At 56.6% G+C, this 19,083-nt stretch overlaps 3 protein-coding genes across 5 annotated transcripts in view; 1 reads left to right on the forward strand and 2 right to left on the reverse strand.

Annotated features, from left to right (window-relative positions):
- Positions 1-19,083, reverse strand: part of LOC115408444 (natural resistance-associated macrophage protein 2-like) — a 918,259-nt gene that overhangs the window by 738,166 nt on the left and 161,010 nt on the right. The window lies entirely within an intron of this gene.
- mecp2 (methyl CpG binding protein 2) overlaps positions 1-19,083 on the reverse strand; it is a 19,549-nt gene continuing 466 nt past the window's right edge. Inside the window, exons 2-7 of one of the 2 annotated variants that reach the window (XR_003933771.1) lie at positions 9,171-9,387; positions 8,845-9,035; positions 8,556-8,749; positions 8,328-8,464; positions 4,638-7,620; positions 1-4,377 (exon numbers count right to left, since the gene is read on the reverse strand). Coding sequence is in view for 1 of the 2 variants with exons in the window: in XM_030119203.1 (XP_029975063.1) it covers positions 4,810-7,620; positions 8,328-8,464; positions 8,556-8,749; positions 8,845-9,035; positions 9,171-9,387 (3,550 nt within the window). In the remaining variant the exon portion in view is untranslated. Of the gene's footprint in view, positions 7,621-8,327; positions 8,465-8,555; positions 8,750-8,844; positions 9,036-9,170; positions 9,388-19,083 lie in introns of both variants that reach the window. The other variant, XM_030119203.1, reaches the window with a different exon arrangement.
- Positions 18,137-19,083, forward strand: part of LOC115408473 (FYVE, RhoGEF and PH domain-containing protein 1) — a 50,532-nt gene continuing 49,585 nt past the window's right edge. Inside the window, 1 exon segment of the mRNA XM_075410471.1 lies at positions 18,137-18,148. The gene's annotated coding sequence lies outside the window, so the exon portion shown is untranslated.

The following is a 19,083-nucleotide window of genomic DNA, read 5'->3' on the forward strand; positions in this document are numbered from 1 at the left end:
GAACCACCAGGTGAACCACCACCAGGTGAACCACCAGGTGAACCACCAGGTGAACCACCACCAGGTGAACCACCAGGTGAAGCATGAGGATCAGGAAGACAGATGCAGCAGGAGGAGCAAGTGACACTCTTGCTCGTGGCCCAGCCAATGAGGACTTGACATTTAGGTCTTGTTTCCATCACAACCAGTCCAGTGAAAACACAACGCTTTTGAATTTCTGTTTCGAAAAGTTTCCTGTTTCCACGGCAACAACAGAAACACTGACAATGACAGAGGTAGCATGTTGAGCCATGAGGCGTGTGTCCTGAGAGCACAGGACCAGGACCAGGACCAGGACTGGGACTAGGACCGGGAAGAAGACCGGGACTGGCACCAGAACCATAAGTTGGAACAAGAGGAGGCTCAGGACTAGGACCGGGACCAGGCACAGGAGTGTTTGGTCAGATTGTTGTGTTTTGGCCCGTTTCCATGGAGACAGACTGTTTCTGTTTTGGCCCGTTTCCATGGAGACGGACTGTTTGTTTCAAACACCCAAAACACAACAAGAGTTCCACATTTTCACTGGATGCTGCTGAGAACCAGACCTGAACCTCTGAGTCCAGCCTAGAGAACCGGGTCCAGAACTGGGTGCAGAGTGCAGAAAACCAGAAACTGGAGAACAGGCGGCAGTTCTCAGATCAGGTTCTGTCCAGAACTTCAAATCAGAACGAATCAAACAGGACGTTCTCTGTTCCCTCCTCCTCCCACACCAATGCTTCCAGCCCCGCGTCAGGGAACCCGGGTCTGTGGGTGGAGGTCCTGGTGGAGGCCTGATGGAGGTCCTGGTGGAGGTCTGATGGAGGTCTGGTGGAGGTCCTGGTGGAGGTCCTGGTGGAGGTCTGATGGAGGTCCTGGTGGAGGTCTGATGGAGGTCTGGTGGAGGTCCTGGTGGAGGCTCCCGGCTCAGCTCCTCCTCTTCGTCTCCATGGAGATGAGAGCAGTAACATGGTGACAGCTGTTCTTGTGTCTGAGCAGCAGGGGGCAGCACCGCCTCATTGGGCCTCCTGGTTCAGGGGTTCAGGGTCTCTGGACCAATCACTCCTCTCCTGTTCTCACTGAAATAAAAACAGGTGCTTTGCTCCAGGTGAGGTTAGTAAACCTCCAGGTTCCAGCAAGACCAGCACCGGGGCCCAGACTGCCCGGGGTACCCAACTGGGAACTGATCTCCAGTACGATCCGCCCAGCTACGTCAGCGCTCAGCGAGTGAAGCTCCACCCATCGTGTGACGCTCCGCCCATCATGTGAAGCTCCACCCATCATGTGAAGCTCCGCCCAGCGCATGAAGCTCTGCCCAGGCGTGGGCTTGAGGCTTCCCGTGTCACTTCCTGCCACACCCTGAGGCGCGGAGCAGCCTCATCCACCTGGGTGGAGTTCTCCACCTCAGCCTCACTAACCGTCCAGCTCTTCTTCTTCTCTCCACCGCCTCGTTTCCATGGCAACATGTTCTGGAAACGATGGAAACGTTGGAGAACCCTGAGAACACAGACTCCACATGGACAGGAGACCAATATCAACCGTTAATGAGGTGACTGTCATCTCTAAGACCACCAAGTCCTGGAGAACATGGACCAGGACCAGGACCAGGACCAACGCTTCCACCTTCAGCCTGACAGTTTCCAGAAAATGTAGTTTTCGTCTGTTTACATAAGTTTTCAAAAGTGTTGCATTTTCACTTGAAGTTTCTTTTCCGTCAGTGACCGGCACGTCACATCTCAGCTGTGCCCTCTGGTGGATGTTGTAGGTCATACACAGAACCCGGACGGGCCTTCTGTTCTGTTCCACTTCAGACTGAGGTCCACTGAAATGAGACTGACCTGGTTCAGGTTCAGGTTCAGGGCCAACACAGTTCTTTACGAGTTCCTCAATTCAGGTGCAGCATGGCTCTGAACATGGGGTACACTGCTTTGTTCTGAGGAGCTGCCGCCGGCATGGCGTCCCGGTTCCGCTCCCATCCGGCGTGGCGTTCCGGTTCCGCTTCGGTCGGGCGTGAAGACCTTCCTGCCTCGGGGGAGTCTGATCAGAGAAACCCTGAAGTCTGGGACCTGGAACGTGAGCGCCCTAAAGGTCGAGTCGGGCAGAGGAACGGCGGGTTCCACGGGGAAGACGCTTCAAGGACCCGTCCAGCAGAAGGACCGGGACACGTTCAGTCCGAACACCTGCAGCCGTCTGAAAGATTCCAGTTCCTGTCAAACCTCCTCCAGTCCGCCGAGACGGTCCTGGTCCTCCAGCTCACCGGTCTGCTGGAACCGGGGTTCCACACCGTTCCTCCTCCACTGAAATAACCCCAGCAGGGAACCCGGCGGGGGGAAAGACCAAACTGGAGGTGTGCTGCGACCGGCGAGCTGCTGCCTTCCTCCCTGCTCATGAGCACAACGGTTCACTGCCACCGCAGTGCTCATGAGCAGAATCCATTTCCCTCACCTCTCTGGAGTCGCAGCGTTTTTAAAAACTTGGGTTTGCCGCGGCTCCGCCTGTTGTCATGGAAACAAACTGTCGAACAGCCGGAGCGTTCGGCTGAGCGGTCAGGAGGTCCGAGAGGAACCCGGGATCCTCCTCTGGCTGAGGGTTCTCTGAAACCTGTGCCACGCCGGCTCCCCGGACCACCGCTCTCCTCAGCATGTCGACGGACTATCTGAGAGGGTTCCGGATCTTTCGGGGCGTCGGACGTTCCCTTCATCATGAACTTCATCCTGGAGAAGACAAGCGCTCAGCACTGAGGACGGGATCTCAGTCGGGACCCACTCGGTTCTCGGTCAGATCGTTGCACTGTTTGCTAGATTTGCACGTTCAAGTCCCGATCAGACCGCTTGGCCCCCGATAAACCCGAGCTTCACATTTCCATCGAGTCCGATCCGACGCTCTTATTGCTACGTTGTGAAAACAGAATAGAAAAAAGAATCAAGAAAACGTATCTTCTTCACCTCCGTCAGTTTTTCTTTTCATCCGCCATCCTGCGTGTCTCTAAAGACTGGTCCTGGAGCAAACCAGGATTTCACAGCACTGATAACACCTCCAGAATAAAACCTGGAACGGGATAATCCAGATCCGGATCATCCACCAAAGTACTAGATAATCCAGATCTGGATTACCGAGGTACCAGATAACCCAGGTCCAGATTCCCGAGGTACCGGATAATCCAGGTCTGGGCCACCCACCAAGGTACTGGATAATCCAGGACCGTATCACGGAGGGACTGGATAATCCAGGTCTGGATCATGGAGCTGAGCTTCCAGACCGCTGACATGTCGGCCTGCTGGTCGCTTGTTCTAAACAGGAACCAGGACTGCTGATCGGAACATCCTGGTGCCGGTTTTGAACACGAGGCGCATTTTGCACAACTGAGTACCGGACCGGGCCGACACGGCCGGCGGACCCCCCCGCAACCAGATTTGGCCCCTGGTGAATTTCAAAATCTTCCCCAAGATGAAATTCATGCCGAGCGGTTGTGGTTACGACGCGAGTGGAAACGCAAACTGCGGACGCTTCTAGATCCGAAACCCGGGCTGGAGGGCAGTGGACCCCCAGCGCCGGACCCCCAGCGCCGGACCACCACCCGACGGAGGCGGGGCCAAGTGTTGGAAACACTTTGGAACCGGTTCACCTCGTCATCTCCCCGAAGACTCCTGGAGTCTCTCAGGACGGTCTCGCGGCTTCACGCCGGTCCTGCAGGTTCTCCACGCCGGCGCGAAGCCGAACCGGACCCCGGCTCCACCCGCCACGCCGCCATGGGCGGAGGCCAGCGGAGTGTCCGAGCGACATGCAGGCGGCCGACTGTATCAACTGTAGGAGTGCAGACTGTTCCAGACATTCAACATGAAGACAGTGAGAATGAGTCCAGCTCCACTCCGTCTTTAAGACTAAAACTCAAATGAAGCTACAGGCGAAGTGGTTCGGCTGGACAGGAAGTGCTTCCACTGAAAAACAAAAGACTACCACAACAAAACAAAAACAAAACAACGAATGAATGAAGACCAGTGTGGAAGAATCCTGGGAGAACGCCTTACTGTTCCGCCAGGAGCTGAGGAGGCGGTTCTCTTGCCAGGTGAGCGGTTCCGTGGTTCTAACAGGAAGCAGGAAGTCCTCTTGTCGTTCAGATATTTAAAACTAGACTCAAAATGACTCGGCCGGACTCAAGGCTGCTGGAAATCAGGATGTCCGTATAAATATTGAGAGGACTGTCCACTGGGGGCGGGACGCCGTGAGGAAGAGGATGGAGAACATTCCGGACCACCCGGCTCTCCGCCTGCCGCTCCTCGCCCTCAGGACCTCCAGGCCGGAGAACAGGACGTCCCACCGGCGGCGAGCGAGTGAGCGGCTGCCACCAAGTCATATTTAAAGCTGGAGAACAGAGACCAAACAATAAACTAGTAAAATACAAAATGAAGGAGAAAAACTGGTTATATTCCGGAAGCAACGTTTTGTTCAGAGTAATGTCGTTACGCGTCGACTTGAGTTCGGAACTCCTGCCTCCTTCCCACGGAGACCAGCGGGACACAGCTGCCGTTTGATTATATACACACTCACACTTTTTTTTAATCGTTTTCTCCTTTTCGCTTGTTTTCCTAAAAAAAAAAGACACTATTCCTTCTGCGACCGACCCTCAGCGCCAGGGGTCGTCCTCGGGGTCGTCCTCGGGGTCATCCTCAGGGTCGTCCCTTTACAGAGTCTCCAGACAGATTCAGAAGCTTCTGTCTGAAAGCGGTGTAAAACCATCTGGCCCCCCCGGTGCCGACCCGGTCCATAAGGCTACCAGCCAGTCCGTCCCGTCCATCAGCTGACCCTCTCGCTGACGGCAGTCCGTGACTCTACGGTCTCCTCCCGGCTGGGACAGGGGACAGCAGACTGGGGGACGATGTCTCTGAGCTCTCTGCCATCACCCGCCGCCTCCGGCTCTGCCCGGAGCCTGGCCCCGGTCCCGGTCCCGGCTCCGGCCCCTCCTCCGGGAGGTCCGGGAGGTACGGAGCTGGGGGGCCTCGAGTTGCTGTTCGAGCCTCTGTCCCCGCCTGAAACTTCTCGACTTGCCGAAGACGAGGCCGCCTCCCCTCTGCCCTCGGCCCTGATGCCTTCTGTGCTGAGGTCCCGGTTTGGGAGCGGGCCCCCTCGGCCGGGCCGCGGAGTGCTCAGATCCTGGGGCTGTTCAGTCTGGTTCTGCTGAGCCGGCAGGAGGTTGGTCCTGGACAGGCTGGAAGATGGTCGGTGGGAGGAGAGGTGCTGGACATGTGGCCTGGGCAGCTGAGAGTGGGACTGCGTCTGAATCCGCTGAAAGTGTGGCTGTGCTTGGGACTGGGACTGGGACTGGGACTGAGGCTGGGACTGGGACGGAGGCGACCTTGGCTGGGGGTCAGACTGCTTGGGCTGTGGTCTATACTGAGTCTGAACATCTTGTTGCGGTAAGTGCCGTGTCTGAGGCTGCACTTGATGTCTTGGTAGCAGCAGAGGTTGAGGTTGGACCGGACTTTGGGACCGTGGCTGAGGCTGAGCTAGGGTCCTAGAATGGGGCTGTGGGTGCGCTTGGGCTGGGTTCCGAGACTGGGGTGGAGCGAGGGGTTGGACGGGGGTTCGAGACTGGAGATGAAGCTGGGGCTGTCCTGCGTTGCGCGACTGTGGCTGAGGCGGAGTTTGGGCTGGGGTTCTGGGTTGGGGTTGAGACTGACTTTGGGTTGGGGTTCTGGACTGAATTTGAGATTGGCTTTGGGTTGGGGTTCTGGGTTGGGGTTGAGGCTGGCTTTGGGTTGGGGTTCTGGGTTGGGGTTGAGGCTGGCTTTGGGTTGGGGTTCTGAATTGGGGTTGGGGCTGGCTTTGGGTTGAGGTTCTGGATTGGGGCTGGGGCTGGCTTTGGGTTGGGGTTCTGGATTGGGGCTGGGGCTGACTTTGGGTTGGGGTTCTGGATTGGGGCTGGGGCTGACTTTGGGTTGGGGTTCTGGGTTGGGGTTGGTTTTGGGTTGAGGTTCTGGATTGGGGTTGAGGCTGACTCTGGGTTGGTGTTCTGGATTGGGGTTGAGGCTGACTCTGGGTTGGTGTTCTGGATTGGGGTTGAGGCTCACTCTGGGTTGGTGTTCTGGATTGGGTTTGGAGCTGGCTTTGGGTTGGGGTTCTGGACTGGGAGTGAGCCTGCCCTTGGGCAGTACCTCTCGGCTGTGAGTGGGGCTGAGGTTGGGGTGAGGATCTGGACGGGGACTGGCGAGCTGGGGCCCGGGTCTGGTGTTGGTGTGGAGGCTGCAGCGGAGACTGGGACTGAGACAGACTTCGTGGCTGACCGTGAGGTTGGAGTGCTGCAGGGGGCTGGGCGGGTGGGTGTGGATGCCGTGTTGGGGGGGGGTGATGTTGGGGCCGGCTGGACGGGGGCTGAGGCACGTGTGAGTGAGCTGGAGCATGCTGGGCCTGGTGCTGGGCTCGGTGCTGGGCGGGCTGTCCGGGGGCGTGGGGCGGAGCTAGCTGTGTTTGCGGAACAGTATGTTTGGCGGGAGGGGACTGTGATGCCGAGTGCTGACTCTGCGTTTGGGATTGACTAGGAAGCTGGGTCTGAGAGGGGGTCTGGTGACGCGGTTGGGGGGCGGGGTGCTGAGATTCAGTTCCAGAGTGAGATGCAGACCTAGACTGTGGTCTGGGAGAGGCTTGCTGGAGGGGCTGTGACTGTTGGGGGACGGGCTGAGGACCAGTCTGAGGTTCAGCTTCACTTCTGGACTGTGCAGAGGAGACCACTGGAGGGGGAGGGGGAGGGGGAGGAGACGGCACTGGAACAGGAGGCGGAGCCTGTTCTAACGTGGAAGCAGAGGCCTGTTGATGGCGATGGTGGTGGTGGTGGTGGTGGTGGTGGTGGTGGTGGTGGTGCTTATGAGGCGGCCGCTCCTTCCTTTTGTGGCTTTTGGATGAGCTAATGCTACTGCTGCTGCTACCGCCGCTCCTCCCACCCCCTGCTGCCTCTCCGCCCCTTTCACCCCCATGCTCTCCGCCCTTATCACCCCCATGTTCTCCGCCCCTTTCACCCCCATGTTCTCCGCCCTTATCACCCCCATGCTCTTCGCCTTCTCCTGCTGCTGCTCCGGACTTCTCTTTGTGCTTCCGTCCTTTATGGGGTTTGTGTCCGTGCGACTGGCCATCATCCGAAGCAGACGGTTGGCTCTGCGGTTGTGACTGGCTCTGACCAGAAGGGGCAGGCTGAGGGTCAGAGGTCACAGTCCCCTCCTCCTCCACCTCCTCTGTGGCCGCCCTCCTTCCAGTCTCGGGTGTTGGAGCTGCTGGAGTCTGAACGCTCTCCCTCTCCTCCACGGTCTCTCTGGTTTTACGCTTTTTGATTGGCAGAGCCGTTTCCTGGACGACAGGTTTGGTGGAAGACTCCCTGGCCGCCTTCCGTTTGGCCTCAGCGGCCAAGATGGCGGCCGCAGCATAACTCCCAGCCGCAGAGCTACTGGAGGCTGACGCAGAAGAGGCGGGAACTGCAGCAGCAGGAGACGCTGCTGAGGCCGAAGCCGGTTTCCTGCCCCGCTTCTTGGGGGCGGTTTGTGGCGGGGGCGGAAGTTCCTGCTCTGACTTCCGTTTTCGACCAGGACGGGCCTTCGGCGGCGAAGCAGGAGACGCCACCTGCAAGGAGATTATCACAGGAAAGAAAACCCCGTTAGCAAGAATTATTGACCCTTGTTTGGATTTTCTCTACCTTCACCTCACCATGAACTTCAGAATATAAAATCCAGTCAACCACAGGTCATCACTGAGCCACTCTGACATGTGGAGACCACATAGGACAACAAGGCGAATGGGCCTGTCCAAAAATATTTTACAACCTCTGCAATTTTTCTTTTATGGGATCCTTGTGTAAGACGAGTTGTTAAAAAAGACTAATTCCTGTTGGGCTCCCTCCTCTAAGAGAAACAAGCAGCCTTCAGCTGGTTCAAGAGTTCCTGGAGCACACCGGACCGCCACACAGAGTCAACTATTTAGCACAAAGACGTGACTCTTAAGAGACGACCAAACAGGCATCCATACCGTCTGGGCCAAAATCTGAATTTCACATCCAGGAACCTTCTATAATGTACGTTCAAAGATTCTGGAAGCTAAAGACCAATCCTGATCCCATGATGGGAGTCCTGCCATTGGACCCTGCAGGAACAAGCTGGACAGATGGTAGTTCCGTCTTTGGAGGAAGAGGCGACCTGAGTTTTTAACTGCACTTTGCAGCATCTTTTCAAATCAAAAACAAACTGTTGATGATGGAAACTGGTAAAGTTGTTGAGTGAAAGTCCGTCTGGGGCTGAGAGAACCCCTCCCCCCACTCAGATAAACAGGCACACCTTTGAGGTGGTGGAGGTGGGGCCACTGGAGGACTCTCCCTTGCCAAAAGGCATCTTGACGAGCAGTTTGCCCGGGGTCTTCTCGACCACTCGCTTCATGGCAACGCCCTCTGTAGCTTGTCGCATCTTCCCACTGCCTGCTCAAAAACAAAGAAATACAAACAGACGCAAACTTTACACACAAAAAGAACAGAGTCCAGGTACGTTTGGACACCCCTTCCTGTGTACCTTTTGGACGACCACGACCCCGCCCTGATGGCTTTACCACCTTTGGTTTCTTGGGCGGGCGTTTCTCCCGACGGGAGGGGCTTCCCCGTCCAGTGACAGTGAAATCGAAGTCATTGGGGTCTGTGGTCGTGTCACCGACCTTTTGAAAGTAGGCAATAAGTTCCACTTTGGAACGAAATGCCTTTCCCTCCGAGCTGAATGAGAAGAAGACAGTAGAACAGGTGTGTGCTTCAACGCCGTCACTTCATGGACTGTCAACACTGTCAACGGTCAGGTGTGTCAGGATTACTTGATCAGGTAGACATCGAACTTCCCCGCGGATCGCCCGGACTTGCGCTGCTTCAGTTTGCGTGTCCATCCTTCAGGCAGCGTTGGGTCGTCGTACAGCGGTCCGCGGTCACGGATGATGGAGCGACGTTGCCTGGGAGATCCTGCAGACTCCGACCCAGCATCTGAGGGGCCCGGCACCGGTTCTGATGCCTGTGAGAAGTGCAGGGCACAGGAGGGGCCCCGTCAAGAACATCAGCCGGGACGTTCTGCTGTTTGTCAATGTAAAGGACCCTCCCCCGCTAACCTCTGCTCCCCTGCTAACCTTTGCCCCCCACCACAACTAACCTCCTCCTCCAAGCTTTGTGGCTCCGCCCCCATCTGTGCTGGCTGCCTGGCTGTTGGTAGAGGCGGTGGAGGTGAAGCAGGTGCTGCTGGCTCCGCCTCCCGGTCGGCATGCCGTCGCTCCTTGCGGCCTTTCTTGGTCTTGCTCTGGGACCGGTCTCTGTCTTTGGCGAGGGGCGGGGGCTCAGCTGGTCCCTCTTCACTCTCTTGCCCCTCCTCCCTGGTGGAGAACAAACATCATGATTCCCGTTAACACTTCGTCCCCAATAACACCAATGCTTACTGCACTATGCTAACAGTTCCACTGCGCAGTTGGGCCGGTACTAGACGGCTCAAAATGGTACTGATGGGCAACTGTGTTGCGTTTCCACAGCAGGGAGGACAGTTGTGAACGGTGGTGTAAACAAGCGGTGCTGTGTAGAGAACCTGGTCTTCAGCTGAGGTTCAGACACTCCTTTGAACCTTGGGGTTGTGGGCAGGCCGTGGCAGGGGTTGGGGGTGGGGCATAGCAGGGCTGGGGGCGGGGTGAAGCGGGGGTTGGGGTGGGACGTGGTAGGGATTGGGAGTGGGGCATGGCAGGGTTGGGGGCGGGGTGTAGCAGGGGTTGGGGGTGGTGCATGGCAGGGATGGGGGCGGGGTGTAGGGGGGGTTGGGGGTGGGGCATGGCAGGACTGGGGGCAGGGCGTAGCAGAGCTGGGGGTGGGGCGTAGTGGTTGAGTTGATCATCTCAGAACAGAAACACCAAATAGTTGTGTTTATCTCTATCATGAGAGTCAAAATCATAATCAACATTAAAAATCCATTAATTGAGCAACTATATGTGATATAGAACTGTAACTGTGTGTCTGTGTGTGGCCGTGCAGGCGGCGTCTGCCCCCTTCCCTCAGCTGCTGCACTGTTGTTTTGGACCCGCCACGTGCGCTCGAGCTGCGCCGCGGCAAAACCGAGTGGGGCGGCCTGGTGGCTGTTCCCCCCTCTGGCTGGGAGTTTGTGTGCTGCGTGCCTGGTGTTCACGGTGGGTAGTGCAGGCGGCGTACGCCCTCTTCCCACAACCCAGCGTAGTCTGGTTTGGCTTCAGGTGGAGGACACGCCGAGTGCCTGGTGATGGACGGCTCCCACCATTGTGTGGCCTGTGGGGTCCCCCTGCAGGCGGATGATGACTTTTGTCCGCGGTGCCTTGGCCCTGTTCACCTCAGGGAGGCGCTCTCGGACCACCCCTGTATGAACTGCAGCTTCATGCCTTATGCCCAGCGAGCTGTTCGTCTGGCACAGGTGTCTGTGGTGGCCGGAGGAAGCCAGGAGTCCTCCTCGCCAGGGCCGCTCCCTACCCCTCAACCACGGAGGTCTAAACGTCACGGGGAGACCTCAACGGGGACCCGACCACTGGGAAAGGACCGAAGTTCGAGCAGGAGCTCGCCACGGAGGTGGCTCAGCTGCACCGGGAGCTGGAGGAGATGAGCTTGCGCCTGCCTCACCTGCAGAGGGGGCAGGGACGCTATCCATGCAGACTGCGTCCCCCCCGAGGAGGACGTGATGTCCTTGGCGGCGTCCGCCTCACATCTTTGTGAGGTGGGCGGTGACCAGGGCTCTGTGGTTTCGGGTCAGGAGTCTGCCCGGTTGTCTCAGTGTTCCACGGGCGAGGCGGGGGATGACTCCATGCAGTCTATTCTGCAGGCGGCTCTGGAGCGTCTTCAGCTGCAGATTCCACCACCGACCCAGCCTGCCGCAGTGAGCGCCTTCTTCAGACGCAAGCGCCCTCCCTCTGCGTTCGTGGTCCCTCCCTCTGAGAACTTTGTGAGTGAACTACACTCCTGCTGGAAGGATAGTACCGCCCCCTCCAGAGTGTCTGCGGATGGTCGACCCTTGGCGGCCATGCACAACGCGGCGGCGGCCGGCTTAGGGCGGATGCCCGATGTTGAGCCGGCCATGGCGGCTCTCAGTGTCGGCGGAGGAGTCCCTCCGGTCTGAGGTGCGGTGCCCCCGTCCTCAGTGCCGGATCACGGACGACCTCCTTACACGGGCCTACAGTGCGGGTGCGCGTGCTGGGCGGAGGGGTAATTCCCTGGCCCACCTGATGCTTGCGCTCTTGGCCTCCCTGCAGGGAGGCCTCGCTGATGTTGCCGCGGTTAGCTTCTCTGATGCTGCGCTGCAGGCCTTTGCCCTCATTACGCGGGACCTGGGTCGGACGATGTCGTTGCTGGTTTTGGCGCGACACCAGGTGTGGCTGGCGCAGTCCCCCTTGTCGGAGGCCTCTCGTTGGGCTCTCCGGGGATTGGCGGTGGAGCCCGGATAGCTCTTTGGCTCAGCCGCCGCGGAGGTGTTGGAGAGGTCGGCCTGGGCGCGTGAGACTAGGCGACAGTTGGTTGGCATCGGTAGTAGGAGTGTAACGGTATTTGTATTCGTCCCGTACCGTCACGGTATGGGGGTCACGGGTCAGTACACACAATCACAAGACGAATACAAGACTGAGTTAAAAAAAAAAACAAAAAAAAAAAGAGTCCTGATTCCAACCTTAGGTGGTGGTAATGAGCCTAAAAGCTGCCGGCAACCACCATTACCACAGAAGAAGAAGAACAAGCAGGTCCAAACATGAAGAAACGAAGAAGAAAGTACAAGCGGAATGAGAGATGCAGCGTGTGGTGGAGCGGATTAAATGGGGGAGTATTTGTTCCGCCAATGCGTTCCCTCATATGTAGTGACGTGAACGTGCTAGTAAACGGGAAGCAGCACAGTCAAAAAACCAGCAGAAAAACACCTTTTTAATCTAAAACCTTGACAGAAAAAACATTGGAGAGGCGAGATGGAACCAAATCGCGCAACAGCGAGTTGCATAAAGAGCTCCATAGCAGAATACAAGCGATCGCCAGCTCGTGTTATGGATTAACTGGTTCTCGTGTTAACGAATGACGGCGGAGGTCTGTGTGAACACATGCTGATTACAGCAGTTGTTAAAGTAAGACTCACAAAAGACTTTAAAAGTATACACTCACTGGAACTGTTGATAACCGACGTTCGCCAGAACGACTAAGGGCCAATCCCAATTCTACCCCTTACCCCTACCCCTATGATATGCGCGTTCACGAGGCTTAAGGGCAATCCCAATTCTCCTTTTTGAATAGAGGTAGGGGTAAGGGGAAGGGCTATTTCACCCCTTTCAGCGAAGTCTGCATCGATGCTCCCTATTCTCTATAGGGGTAGGCGGAGTTTCACATTGGCCAGAAAAAAACAACATGGCGCCCACCACGGAGTCACACAAATGTAAGATTGCTTTCTGTATACTATTTAAAAAGCTATAAAAAGTGTATTTGCCTCACTGAATTTATAGATAAACTAGCGTGACAGTGTCCCAGTCATGGATTAACGTTTTAGCGCTGCGCAGCACCGTTTCCAATCGTAAATTTGTAACTTATGAAGAGCACTAATCACTGAATTAACGTCATCCTTTATCATGTTTTTAACGTAATATGTTAGACACAGGGACCCCCGATGAAACCCGACTGCTGATTCAGTTTAGAGCCGGGTTCCTCAATTAGCACACCTCGCTGCTGCCCCAGGGCAAATGTATGGAAAAAAAAAAAAGAAAAAAAATCTTTCTTTAAACGCTCCATGTTCCGTGTGAGCACCGTTCTGCACCGCGCCGCTCTGTGCGTGTCCAGCGCACTCCGTCGCACCGCACTGCTCGGCAGTCCTCGGTATCGCCCCCCCCCCCCTCTCACAGGGCGCTGAAGTCCGGACCCATGCTTGTATATAAAAAGCAAATGTGGACCTTCAAGATTTGTATTTCAGGACCCCTGGTTTAGAGGTTAAAAAAGAAGAAAAGTTTTTTGAAATCAAAATACAGCGCCAAAACACATTGGGAGTAAATTATATTATTTGTCTAAGCTATAATATGTTACCCGCGACCCCGAAAGGGAGCAGCGGCAGAAAATGAATGAATGAATGAATATAATATGTCAGTAATAAAACGTGTTTATATAAATATATCTGTATTACTTCAGGAAATTCATAAAAGAAAATGGCTTGGAAGGGGAAGTTACAGCCCAGCAAGCTTCAAAAAAGTGGGAGAACCTCAAAAAGAAATATAAGGTAAATAATAATACCAATTTTAAAAAAATAAAAGTAATTTCTAATGTAATTTCTATCATTTCTAATATCCATAATTTTTTGTTGTTATAGGAGTGCGGCGGGGCTTAAAGGGCCAAGGGGTATCCCAATTCATAGTGCTGCAAAGATAGCCCTAGCCCTCAGCCCTATTCTAAAAGGGGTAGGAGAGTGATAGGGGTAGGGCTAAGGGCTAAGGGGTAGGGGTAAGGGGTAGAATTGGGATTGGCCCTTAACGTTTCAGTCATGTATTGGTCACAAGCTAACACGGGCACCAGTTAATTCGAAACATCGGCATGCGGAGCAGAGCTCACACCGAGACGTGCAGCTCGGCACGGCGGTGCTCCGGCCAGGGGAGCAGCCGTTCCTTCAGCAGCGTATCATGGAGATGTTGGGACATTATTTGAGCAGAAAACCAGCAGATAAAATCTCTCTGCTTAGCGCTGAGGACTGCTGCTGCACAGCTAAAGACCTGAAGGTTCCTCGTGAGACTTTGTGCGCATGTCACAGGACGCTGTATAATCTGCTTCACCCAGGGTCCTTCTAAACGAGGATTCATGTGGATCGCTTTGTATGCTGTACATGAATACACTCCGTTTTGTACGATTGTTTACAATCGGATTGAAAAAACACCCATGTAAACTGGGCCAGTAATGGGGAAAGCTTGGGAAAAATGTTCTGGTACATTTGTGAGCTTTTGTTACTTTTTCCCCACTGTACCGAAAAACGTACCGAACCGTGACCCTTACACCGAGGTGCGTACCGTACCGTGGCTTTTGTGTACCGTTACACCCCTAATAGGTAGGGACCGTGCTCCCCGTGGGGCTTCTGGGGGTCCCTCCGGCCATTCCCCTTTTCGTCCGCCTCCGTGACCCCACCCCGCTACGGGCTACGCCCCGGACGGGCGTCGCAGGGGGCAGCAGGGGCCTTTTGTCCCCCTCCCCCTGGGCAGGCATCTCGGCGCACCCGGCGTGCGGGCCCCAGTGGTTGCCCCTCTCTCTAGACCGGAGCACCAGGGACTGATGCCCGGGGGCCGGTCGTCGGAACTTTTCTCATCAGCAGCTTCGCCTCTGGGCGGCTATGGCTGCAGATGCCTGGGTGGTGTCCGTCCTGACCCAGGGGTACAAGCTGCAGTTCCGACGCCGCCCCCCCACCTTTCGCCGGGTCACCATGACCTTCATCAGGGACCCGGCACAGGCGCTTGCTTTGGACAAGGAGCTGGCCTCCCTCCTGGCCAAAGGGCAATCGAGGGTGTGGACCCAGTGGTGGACCCAGGGGGGTTCTATTCACCATATTTCCTCATGCCCAAGAAGACTGGGGGTTTTCACCCCATATTGGATCTGAGACGCCTCAACCGCTGCTTACGGGTACTGCCGTTTCGCATGTTGACGCTGAAGGAGGTCCTGCGGACTGTCTCTCAGGGGGACTGGTTCACGTCAGTCGATCTACGGGACGCCTATTTTCATGCCCCCATTGCACCTCAGCTCCGGCGGTTCCTTCGGTTCGCCTTCAGGGGCTGCCACTGGCAGTTTCGGGTGCTTCCCTTCGGGCTTTCCCTCTCGCCCCGGGTTTTTACCCGGGTCATGAAGGCGGCTCTTTATCCCTTACAGGCACAGGGTATGACGGTGCTCCCGTATATAGACGAGTGGCTGATTTGTGCACCATCGCAGGCGCAGGTGGCCCTGTCCACTGCCCAACTTCTTGCCCACGTGGAGCGGTTGGGCCTCAGGGTCAACCGCCTGAAGTCCTGTCTGGTTCCTGTCCAGAGGTTAGACTTCCTTCGGATGACTCTGGACGCTACGGTCACGAGGGCTTGGCCGTCCTCTCTCAGGGTGGACGAGGTTCTCGGCCTGTTCCGGAGGGGTGTCGTCGTGCGTTACGGCACCCTTCTTCGGCTGCTGGGGAAGCTCACTTCCCTTATGGCAGTTGTTCCTCTGGGCCTGCTGTATTTGCGCCCCCTGCTGAACGGCTTCCACCTGGACGCTCGTGGCATCACCACCAGAGGCTCAGGGTATTGTGGCAGTGCCTTGTCGCCCTGGCCCTGTGGAGGGACAGGGCTTGGTTGTTACAGGGCGTTCCACTGGGTGCGGCCCCTGCCCGCCACGAGACCGTCACCTCGGATGCCAGTCTCACGGGGTGGGGTGCGGCCTGGCACCACAGGACGGTGCGAGGTTGGTGGTCTGCCCGGGGCGGCACGGACCACATCAATGTGCTGGAGCTGTGGGCTGTACACTTGGCCCTCAGGCACTTCCTGCCCTACCAGAGGGGGCGGCACGTGGTTGTGCGATCCGACAACACCTCAGTGGTGTTCTACAGCAACCACCAGGGCGGGACCAGGTCTGTCCACCTGCTGGAGGTTTCTCGGCGGTTCATCCGCTGGGCGGCCCCCCGCCTAGCCAGCCTGCGGGCAGTGTATCTACCGGGGGTTCGCAATCAGCTGGCGGACTCTCTCTCCCGCCTGGGGTCCTCGTCCGGGGAATGGCGCCTCCACCCGCAGGTGGTGCATGCGCTCTGGGAGCGTTTTGGCAGGACCGTGGTCGACCTTTTTGCCTCTGCAGAAGCGTTCCATTGCCCACTTTGGTTCTCCTGGGGAGAGCCCCCCGGGCCCCTGGGCCAGGATGCGCTGGCGCACTCTTGGCCGCGGGTCCTGCTCTATGCTTTTCCTCCACTCCCCTTAATCTGGCCTACGCTCCTCAGGGTGCTGCGGGAGGGACACACGCTGCTCCTGGTGGCCCCCTTCTGGCCGGACTTGGTTCCCCCTGTTCCACAGGCTGTCCCGCAGCGGCCCGTGGCGCCTTCCCTACAGGAGGGATCTGCTATCCCAGCACGGCGGCCGGATCTGGCATCCCTGACCTCACCGTCTCTGCCTTTGTGCTTGGCTTCTGAGGGGGCCGAGCCGCTGCTGAGCGGCTGTTCGGGGCCGGTCTGGCGCACCATTCTCAATGCTAGGGCACCGTCTACCCGGTTGCTGTATGCCAGCAGGTGGCGGCTGTTTGCACAGTGGTGCGACGGCCGCAGGGAGGACCCAGTGCTTTGCCCGGTTCTGGTGGTTCTGGACGTTCTACAGTCCCTCTTGGACAGGGGCCGCTCCACGTCCACCCTGCGGATGTATGTGGCAGCGAATTCTGCTGCCCATGCACCGGTCGCAAGCGGCACGGTTGGGGGCCACGCTCTGGTGTCCGCCTTCCTCCGGGGGGCCTTGCGGCGTCGGCCCCCTAGAGTTCCAAGGGCAACGGCCTGGGAATTACATCTGGTGATGGAATCTTTGTGCCTGCCTCCCTTTGAGCCTTTGGCGGCGGCAGAGCTTCAATGGGTGTCCCGCAAGACGGTGTTTCTGCTGGCCATTGCTACAGCGAAGCATGTAGGGGAGCTGCACGCGCTGTCTATCCACCCGACGTGCCTCCAGTGGCACCCGAATGGGGTGGGTGTCACGCTTTGGCCGAATGCCAACTTCTTACCTAAGGTGTTGTCACGGTGAGCTGGCCAGCCCATTCAGCTCGCTCGATACGACCCCCCGTCGGACGACATAGGGGGCCGGTCAGAACTCCTCTGCCCAGTCAGGGCCCTGCGATGCTATATGGCAGCTACGGCGGGCGTGCAGGCATCAGATCAATTGTTTGTCTGCTACGGTGGTGTCGTAAGGGCTCTGCGCTGTCCAAACAGCGCCTGTCCCACTGGGTGGTGGACACGATACCTCACGCTTATCAGGCCGCGGGCCGGCCTATGCCCCAGGAGGTGCGCTGCCACTCCACCAGGGCGATGTCATCGTGGGCCGCCCTGAAGGGGGTGCCCCTGGAGGAACTGTGTGCTGCCGCATCCTGGGCGACGTCTGGCAACTTCTCCCGGTTTTACAGACTGGATGTTGTGCCTCCGCATCTGCTGCAAGTGGTGCTGGACCCTACAGAGGCGTCTCGGTGAGGTGGGTGCCTGGCTTCCTCGTGACTGAGTTGGCATTCGTCATTCCAGTGCTTTCAGCACCGCCTCTGGCGGTCAGTAGGGATGAAATAGAACGAGAGTTACGTCTATAACTACGGTTCCCGGATGACCGCCAGAGCCACTGTCACTCAGAACCCTTGTAGTACGCGAGAAGATTCCGTAGGAGCTGATTCCGCGTCAGGGAACCGGTATTTATACGGCTCCGGGGTTACCCGGGAGTCACGAGTGACGTTTGTTGGTATACATACTCGAACTACACATGCGCGAAGGGAACATTCCAGTGCTTTAAGCACCGCCTCTGGCGGTCATCCGGGATTCATAGAACCATAGTTACATACGTAACTCTCGAATTCAGTTTAAATCTGCCGGTTTGTTCTCCTCCGGGAGCAGAACTAAATGGAAATCAGGCAACTTCATTCTGGTGGTTCTGCTCGTCTGCATGGCGCCATGTTCCAAGATGGCGGCCAGAGACGGTTTACTGAACGGCAGTTTTAAAAGAACTGGATATAAAGAAAGGAGCAGAACAACCAGGACGTTCTCAAAGTTCATCCAGAAAGAAAGAGAGAAAAACTCTGTCGACTCCCGGGAGACATCACGACATCACAGCCGCCTCGTCCAATCAGAACGCTGCACGGCCAGCGGCGGTGTCCAATCAGAACGCTGCACGGCCAGTGGTGGTATCCAATCAGAACGCTGCACGGCCAGTGGCGGTATCCAATCAGAAAGCTGCGCGGCCAGTGGCGGTGTCCAATCAGAACGCTGCACGGCCAGTGGCGGTATCCAATCAGAACGCTGCACGGCACGTGGCGGTAGAGAAGAGTTTCACAGGGAAACACCAAGATCGGAATTTAACGCAGGATTACTTAATTCAGGATTAATCAATTCTGGATTAAAACACGTGACACACAATATGAGTGAGTGAGTGAGTTTGTGTGTGTGAGTGTGTGTTTATAGAGGCTAGGGTCACCCTGGACACACAGAGACTGTGTGTGTGCGTGTTGTGTTCTCTTTATTCTGTGTCTGTGTTTAATTCAAAAAGTGCATTGTTTTTGTGTGTATGTGTGTGTGTGTGTGTGTGTGTATGACAGTGTTGTTGCATGTAAGTGTGTTCCTGTCTTGCCTGTGTGTGTGTTGTTGGTTCTGTTTTTGTGCAGTTGTGTGATGACACTGTGTGTGTTGTTGTGTTATCCATCCATTTTTTGTGTTGTTTCAAGCCAGAGTGTAGTTGCACTGAGTTCCTTGTTCCTTTGTTGTATGCTGCTGTAGTGTGCTGCTGCCTCATGCTTTCATTTTCTGTGTGTGTGTGTGTGTGTGTGTGTGTGTGTGTGTGTGTGCGTGTGTGTTTTCCAGGTGACCTGAGCAGCTGGTTGCAGGCATCGAGTGTGTGTGTGTGTGTGTATTACGTGCTGTGTGTTACGGTGGTGGTGTGTGTGTATTAGCCGCACATGTACACTTCTTTAGTGTTGTTTTTGTGGATGTGAATGTGTTACACACACACACACACACACACACACACACACACACACACACACACACACACACACAGTCCCCGTGGGGCCCAGCGGCACTGGGGCAGCAGCTCCTGGCGGTGGAACCATCAACCTGCCTCCTGAGGAGGCTGTAAGGTTAAATCGGGTTAAGCGGAGATAACCTGAGTTAACCCGGGCAGCAGCGCCTCCTTCCCGCCTGCAGCCTGGTGGCTCGGGGGCGTGTGTGTGTGTGTGTGTGTGTGTGTGTGTGTGTGTGTGTGTGTGTGTGAACACAAAGTTTAACCCGGGCTAGCCTGAGTTAAACCGGGCTAACCCGGGTTACTGGCGCCTCCTCCTCCTCCGGTGTGTTCGCTCCCCGCTAGCAGCGCGCGGCGGAAGTGTGCGTCTGA

The sequence above is a fragment of the Salarias fasciatus genome, chromosome 20 (assembly GCF_902148845.1).
Source record: "Salarias fasciatus chromosome 20, fSalaFa1.1, whole genome shotgun sequence".
In the NCBI taxonomy this organism is placed as follows: domain Eukaryota; kingdom Metazoa; phylum Chordata; class Actinopteri; order Blenniiformes; family Blenniidae; genus Salarias; species Salarias fasciatus.